The following is an 8741-nucleotide window of genomic DNA, read 5'->3' as shown; positions in this document are numbered from 1 at the left end:
TAGGGAAGACGGGGGGAACCTTAAGTGAGAAGAAGGCTAAAGCTTGGAAGAGGAGTTGAAGCCTAGCATCACTTATCCACCACAGATTTGATGAATACCTTCCACTCTTACAATCGTTGAACACTGTCTTTCACACTCGCCGGCCACCGACGATCACCGTCGGTCATCCCTAACTCGTTGCAATGAAACCCATTGCATAATCATGACTTACGTTGCAGAATCCCAATGAACTTTGTAGAGTAATAATACATGCTGCAAAATAACACATCTTACATATGGTGCAAACACCTCCCCGAAGATGGTGTAAGAAGGCATCCCTAGTACGGTTCGACGAGACTCCTCAATGATGATGTAACAACACACCCCTTATATAATGCAATGACATCTCCCATTAAAGAGAATGTAATAATGTACCCCACAAATATTGATTTTCTCCAAGATTCCTGATGCTATATCCTTTCAGCCTAACGCTATGACCTACGCGACCAACTATGACCTATATTGTCCTTAGCTTGTGCAACTCTTGACTCTGACCTCTATAGCCTACGAATGTTTTTGTAGCTCACCATTATGGTCTACGTGACCAACTACACTCTATGTTGTTCATAGTTAATGCAACTTTTGACTCCAACCTCTGCGGCCTATAGATGTCATCATAGCTCACCACCATGACATACACAACCAATTATGACCTATGCGATTTGTAGCTCGTGCATCTTTTGACTCCGAACTCTGCGGCCTACGAACGTCATCACAGCTTATCATTACAGCCTGCGTGACAAACATTTGCTTACATGATTTATAACGTGGGTAGCCCCCAATCCTGTCCCCAGTGGCCTACAAACATCATCACACCACTACGATTTATGTGACTAAATACTAACTATGTGGTTCATAACTCATGCAACATCTGACTCTGACCTCAGTGGACTACAAATGTCATCACAACTCACCACTATGACATACATGACCAATTACGACCTAAGTAGTCCACAACTTATGCAACTCCCAACTTCAACATTTGTAACCTATGGATGCCATCACAGCTTGCCATTAATATCTATGTGGTCAACAGGTCAAGAGGCTCTATAGTTTAACCTCTGTGTTCTGTTCACGCATCAAAGCTCAACACTATGACTTACAGGACCAACTACGATCTATGTGGTCCAAAACTCATACAACTTCTTACTCTAGCTTCTATGGCTTACGAACGTAATCACATATCACCATAATAGCCTACGTGACTAACTACAACCTACGTGGTCCATAACTTATACAACTTCAAATTCATGCCTCTGCAGTCTACGTATGTCATCATAACTCACAAATATAGTCTGCACGACCAACTACGACCTACATGGTCCACAACTCATGCAACTCTAGACTCCGGGTTCTACGACCTACAAATATCATCACAACTCACCACTATAGCCTATTTGACCAACTACAACCAACTTGATCCACAACTTGTGTAGCTCCCTACTATGATATTTTTCGTCTATGGACGTCATCAAAACTCACTACTTGACCAACTACAACCTACATTCACAGCTCGTGCAGCTCTCGACTCTAGCTATTGTAGCCAAAGGGCGTCATCATAGTTCACCACTATGACTTACGTAATTAACTGTGACGTACATGGCTCACAACTCCTATACCCTCCTTCCACAGCTTTTGTAGCCCACCAACGTTCCTTAAACAACCATCTGCAGCTCACACGACTAATTCTTATCATGGATTTCAACTACGACCTATATGACAAGCTGATGCTACAAGCACCACCTACAACATTTATGGTGGATCACTGTCTCTATAACAATCGACTACGACCCTTACTCCCTGCTATCACCCAAAAATACATTCATTACAGTCATACTATGAATATTATCAATGAACTACTGTTATAAATTTGCAATGATCAACTTTGTAACTTCATATTCCCTAACTTAAAAAAAAAAGAGTGGTACTATGTACTTACCATTCATAACATATTATTTCAACTGGACTAGGACCCCTATGATTTTTCCTCTTTTCAGGGTTTTTCTCATAAGAAAACGAGATGTCTCCTCCTACTTTTCTTTTTATTATCCGAGTGCGCGATAGTCTCATACAACACATACGTTAAAAATTATTTTGTCTCAACAAATCATCCAACATGCATCAAGCTTGTTTTCATATCATTAATAATATTGAAAAAAAAAGATCCAACATTTCACCGAGAAAACCAGTTTATAATTAATAAATGGGTGATTGCCAAATGATGATATATTTGTAATGAAGCTTTTCTTTTCTTGAATCAACTAGACAATTTAAACTGTGTGAGATATTTGACCCAATAGTAAACTAAATCAAGTAATATGAAGAAATATAATTAGCAGATACGCGACCATCTACATTGAAATAGCTAAAATTAAATTTTTTATGCATGTAAGTATCATGAATAAATGTGAAAGATAAAAAAAAGCAAAATTTGACATATAAAATTGGAATTATATAAACAAAAAGATTGCATCTCAAGTTACAATTTTTTTTAGCTTCACCAGCTTTTATTCTCCATGATCTCTTGGTTTTCTCCTGTCTCATCGTATCCCTCCTCAAGTGTGCTCTCTGCTGTCCTTCTCTTTTGGAGGTTTTACACAAAAAAAACAAAAGCGACCGCAGGTGCAGAGCTCTCACCTATTTCTCTCTTATAATTGATGGCCATCGATGCCAGATTAAGGTGAATCGGTTAATACACTTTGATCTGCGGTTTCTGCACCCATTGGCCACTATAGGTAAAGCAAATCTTAGTTCTGGTCGCCATATTTGCTTTCTATGTTTGGATTTTTTCCATATGGGGGGTATCTGGGGCATGGTATCTGGTTCTGATCTAGACCTCTGAGCTCTTATTTTGAATTAATGGCGGTGCAGATCTCTCTTTTGGGCTATTCAAATGTGAGGTTTTGTAAAGGTAGTGGGTGGAAAGCTAGGTTTTTGGTTTTGGTTACTGTGTAGTTGGAGTGGAAATCAGAAAAGTGAATGTGGGTTTTGGTTGAGATCCTGATTTTGAGATCTGGAAGCTTTATTTAGAGGTTCCAGATGTGGAAATCGCGGGTAGTTGTGGCGAAATCTGGTAGATTTGAAAGAGCACTAGGGCCGTGGCTTGGATTTTACTCGATTGTGCGATTCTTTTGTTGCTATTTAGAGATCTCAGTTCATTCTTTCCAATTGGTTTGATTTTCTTAACAAAATTTTCATGGAGTTTCACTGTGAAAGTTAGTTTTCAGGATGACTAGATTCTTTTTTTCTATTAATGTGGCAATATCTAGATTTCTGACTCCTTGTTTTGGATTTTTATGGCATTTGAAGCTGAGATTTGAATCTGAATGGTCCACACTTTTTCAATAAATTGTTCTATTTTTGAGTTTTATTCATCTTTTGTTGCTTGTTATGGAATTCTATTGATAGTTTGTTATTGATTATGTTTTCATGGGAATCTCTGTTCCTTCTTTTAACCTAGTGATGCAGAAGAATCAAATGGATCTCTATAGGGGGGTCTCATTTCTGAGATATTGAAATAAAGAAATTTGATTTAAGATTCTGTAAGAGTAATTATGAATGATTACAAGTTTTTATCTTTAGCAATTTACTTCTTTCATGGGCTGGAGAGTATGTATAATGGCATGATTTTTGGGATATTATTCTCACATTTTTGGTTGAAGTCTTAGAATATTATCCTAGATGATGGATGGAAACATTAAATTTAAGATATATTGTTTCTATGACAGAATAAAAATGAGGATTCTCTCGTGTAAAGCTGAGAATTGCCATTTGGAGAAATTATGATTATCTAATCTCTGAAGTTGATAACTCCAAAATATGTAAATGCTATTAATGCATATAATTTGTTACATTATGCTTTTGTGGTCCATTCTGTATCTTTAATGGCGATCAGTTAAGTGAAACTTATTAATCGATGATAAATGCATATTGAAACATCATTGGCAGCTTTTTTTTTTTTTGATATTTTGCTAAAAGGACAGTCCATCTATCTCTGATTCTCATCTATTATTCTCACTGAAACTCTTTTGAAGGACTTGGGTATGAAGGTTTCTACTTTCTTTACTAACTTTGTCTCCATGGAAAATGGATATCAAATGCTAATGTTTTTAAAATTTTATTTTTTGACAATACTGGCAACTAGGTAAGATATTTTTGTTTATTTCCTTGTTTTTACTCTGTTGCTTTTGTTTACAATTCTGCAAAAGTAGATTTTTAATTTATTTTTGTGTTTATAATTCTTCTTTGAAATTACTTTTGGTTCACTATTCTTTCTGTAATTCATAAACCTTTCAATCATTTTTCATATTTTCAATTCTTCATACAATTTTTTTTTTTCATTTTTTGTCTTCTTTATTTGCTTATTATTCTTAACAACGTGATTGTTGAGTTGTAAACATTCCTTGGTCATTTCCCTTCCCAAGCTATGTTGTTATTGCAGATGCAATGGGGCTAGAATATTAAGCTTGAAGAAATCCATTTCTCTCTAAGAAGATAACCGTCTTCTGTACCTTTGGAACAGGTACCTTTTGAGATATTCAAAAGAGTAGCTTGATGGGTTCAAGGTTTCCATCACACCAACTCAGCAATGGCCTGTATGTTTCCGGCCGGCCGGAGCAACCGAAGGAGAAGGCTCCGGCAATGACTTCTATCGCCATGCCCTACACCGGTGGAGACATCAAAAAGTCCGGCGAACTCGGAAAAATGTTTGACATTCCTGTTGATGGCTCCAGATCCAGGAAATCCGGACCTATCACTAATGCCCCATCTAGAACTGGATCATTTGGAGGTTCTTTCAACCCAAGCCTTCTACTTCTCTCTTTCTCTCCCTCTCTCTCTCTCTCTCACGGGCTTCCATGTTTCTACTGCTACAGTTTCAGGATCTGGATCATCAATGGTCACAGGAGGTTCAGGCAGGCAGAAATCACATTCAGGACCTCTGAACCGACCGGGAGAGCCAGCAAAGAAAACTTCTGGCCCTCAATCTGGAGGATCGCGACAAAACTCAGGCCCTCTTCCCCCTGTGCTTCCGACGACTGGCCTCATCACATCTGGTCCTATATCCTCCGGGCCGCTGAACTCTTCCGGCGCCCCTCGTAAAATATCCGGTCCCTTGGATTCCTCTGGATCAACCAAGCCGCAGACTTCATCGCTAGCAAATAACCAGATGGTTACGAAGCTTAGTAGGGAAGACGACTATTCATTCAAGAAGAGTTTGCCAAAGCCGATACTCTGGTCGGTGATTCTCTTATTTTTGATGGGCTTCATTGCGGGTGGATTTATACTTGGAGCTGTCCACAACGCCATTCTTCTTCTCGTCGTTGTGGTCATCTTTGCTGCTGTTGCAGCACTTTTCTTGTGGAATCACTGTTTGGGGAGAAAGGCAATTATAGGATTCATTGCTCGGTATCCTGATGCAGAGCTTAGAACAGCGAAGAATGGCCAATATGTCAAGGTCTCAGGGGTATGTTCTTCGTTAAATTACCTTAATGAAACTTAAATGCTTTTTTAGTTTTTGTAAAAAAATCATTTTTTTTCTGCTAAGAGGCTCATCTTGGTAATAAGTACTGCTTTACTTGAAGTTCATGGTATTGATTTTAGACAATTCTAATGTATTTACATATACCACATTCTAAATCTTCATATTTACACACACAGTACTTGGATCTTTGACAATGCATAAAAAATAGCACTATTACCACTTTTTAAATGTAAAATACAGATTTTCATGCACAGGTTTAAAGCACCAAGTTCTTTGTATGTAAATATGAAAGTTTAGGTGTGAGATAAGAATTGTGTGCTATGCATGTAAATTTTGGTTGATTTTATGAATTGGTTGGTTTAATATCTGCAAATTTACATTTTTGAGCTTTCACCTAGCACAAATTACAACTTGTTCAAGTTATATTCAGGTTGTCACCTGTGGAAATGTCCCTCTTGAAACTTCATTTCAAAAAGTTCCTAGATGTGTTTACACGTCTACCAGCTTATATGAATATCGGGGTTGGGACTCGAAAGCTGCCAATCCTCAGCATCGCCGATTAACGTGGGGATTAAGATCTGTAGAGGTAAGCAAAACAGCTATTTTCGCAGATTATCTTCTTGCATGCTTATGAAGGAACAATCGTGTAATTTCTTTTTTTTTTTTAATATCGAATGAGGTATCCTTATGGTGCTTTTAACACATTTATACAGAGGCATGTTGTAAACTTTTACATCTCTGATTTTCAATCTGGGTTAAGGGCGTTGGTTAAGACGGGTTATGGTGCGAGGGTGACACCATATGTTGATGAATCCGTCGTTGTCGACATAAATGCGAGCAACAAAGACATGTCGCCAGAGTTCCTCCGATGGTTGCGGGAGAGGAATCTTTCTAGCGACGATCGGATGATGCGCTTAAAGGAAGGGTAATCTTTTGTTAATTATTCATTTTGTTGTTTTTGTGCTTCAACATCTGATTGATATTGTTCCCCTTAAAATGGATGAGATTTTCTTGTTAGTTAAATCAATGATTTGTTAAATACTGACCTCCCCCCATTAATAGGATTTAGGGGCATTTACATACATACCAAAGAATTCCTATGTATTTACATATCCAACACCTAATCTTTACTTTTTCATGCACAGGTAAATAGATAGGTATTGAGTGGCGTGTATGCAAATCTTCCTTGGATTTAATGGACATGAAGGATTTCTTTCTTTCACAAATCCTTAAATCCTGAAATAAACAACCAAAGAATCAAATTTTAGCAAGATTTAATCATTGTAATTCCAAATAGTCTTCATGGTTAAATTTTCTTAAGATATATTAAAGTTTGTAAATCAACCTTTCACAAACTTCAATATATTAAAAAATTTGTTCTTTTCATAGTCTTAAATTGTAAAACAAATACTAGAAGAGATTATCAAGATTTGAAAGTTATTATTTACCAACTTCAATAAATTTAAAAATTTCTTTTCATAATCTCAACTTCTAAAACAAGATTTAACATGTCATCATTTCAAACAATTTTGAAAATTAATTTTTTCTTGATTTACTAAATCCTACTTGTAACCAAACATCCCCTAAGAACTTCAAATTTTGCTCTTTTTTAAGGTACATCAAGGAGGGGAGCACTGTGAGTGTGATGGGAGTTGTTCAGAGAAATGAGAATGTGCTGATGATTGTCCCCCCATCCGAGCCACTCTCCACCGGTTGCCAGTGGACAAGATGCATATTGCCAGGAAGCCTCGACGGCATCATTATTCGTTGCGAAGACACCTCAAACGTTGATGTCATACCTGTCTAGTACTACTCCGTCGTCCAAACTACAAACTCATTCCACCGATCCGATGGGGAGAGGTAAGTTGTGGTGGTTTGGAGGTGTTGATTATTCCTTTTGTTTGTATAGCTTCTTGATCTTGCTTTCTTAACTTTGTGTTGGAAGGTTTTGTAAAGAGAAGGGCTTTTGATGATGAGGAAAAACCTTCTTATACTAGTGAAACTTTGTTAGGAAGAATTTGTGTACAAGTGGTTGTGTTGAGTTGGATTGAATTTGGTTTTAGTTTTTTCTTAGCTTTTGTATGAATATTTGGTTTGATTTTTAAATTAATTGGCTTTACTTTTGAGTCTTGTGGGGAATTTGCATTTGGTTTAGTTTATGAGTTTGGTTAGCTTTCTTTGAGTTTGAGTTTGGTTAACACTCCTCGTATAAATCTACATAATAAATTAGTTATTTATTTAATTTTTTTCAAATGACTTTATTATAATGAGTATGGTGCATTTTTATTTAGGGAGCATATTTATAGTTCATTTTGTTGGCTATTATGGATCTACATGCATGCCACACAATTCTTATGTATTTACATATCTACCTCCTAAAGTTTGATATTTACATTTATTGATGCTAAAATTTATGCATGAGAAGGTGTATTTCACTTTTAAAAAGTTAGCGTTTGTCGTGTTTTTAATTTAATATCAAAGGTTTGAGTGGCATCATGGCATGTTAGTAAATGTGCAAGTTTACATGCTAGATATGTAAATATGTAAGAATATTGGGGTGGGTAAGTAAATGCCCCTTTCAAGTTTTTGTATATTTTTACCATTGCACTTTATTTTTGAAGATATATGTTTAGTTGGATCATGATATATAGTTAGAATATCATTATTTTATGAGTGCAATTTTTTATTTCATGGTTTCATGAATATGTAAATTAATTTGTAGTGCTATTTGTATTTTCTTAATTTGAGTATGAAATTTTATTTTATATGGTATTGGACCATCCAAGTGAGTATGTTGAGATTTTAGTTAAGATTATTAAAATGATTTTTTAAAAAATTATAATAAATTTTTATATTTTATATAAAAAAATTAAAATTTGGACTATTTTAGAACTCTATCGAACACTCAACACAGATAATCAACGCCAGCAACCACAACCTCCCGACTATAATTGCTTGAACATCGCCGTCTTATCATAGTCGCTCAAGTGTCATAATAGCTCATTTATCATTTCTTCATCATTGTAGCTTGTTTGTTGTCGTCCAATTGTTATGCTCGATAATCATCATTTATGACTATCATCCCCTGATTATTGTCGTTAGATTTTATTATTACTTTTGTATTCTCTTTTTTTTTGATAATTTTTCAATTTAGTGTTTTGTAATTTATAATTGGTCCTCTAATCAAAGAAAGGAAAAAAAATTTCATAATTTCATTGGC

At 36.0% G+C, this 8741-nt stretch overlaps 1 protein-coding gene across 1 annotated transcript; it reads left to right on the top strand.

Moving 5' to 3' along the window:
* The first annotated feature begins 2532 nt into the window (after positions 1–2532).
* Positions 2533–7647, top strand: LOC110024629 (uncharacterized membrane protein At1g16860-like). Its single transcript, XM_020724703.1, has 6 exons — positions 2533–2774; positions 4562–4828; positions 4914–5503; positions 5952–6107; positions 6235–6446; positions 7136–7647. The coding sequence occupies exons 2-6, from the start codon at positions 4594–4596 to the stop codon at positions 7326–7328; spliced, it is 1386 nt and encodes a 461-aa protein (XP_020580362.1). The 5' UTR covers positions 2533–2774; positions 4562–4593; the 3' UTR covers positions 7329–7647.
* The last annotated feature ends 1094 nt before the right edge of the window (positions 7648–8741 follow it).

Source organism: Phalaenopsis equestris, unplaced genomic scaffold (genome assembly GCF_001263595.1).
Source record: "Phalaenopsis equestris unplaced genomic scaffold, ASM126359v1 Scaffold000263, whole genome shotgun sequence".
Taxonomy (NCBI): Eukaryota; Viridiplantae; Streptophyta; class Magnoliopsida; order Asparagales; family Orchidaceae; genus Phalaenopsis; species Phalaenopsis equestris.
Note: the sequence above shows the minus strand (reverse complement) of the source record. Positions and strands in the feature narration are given on the sequence as shown.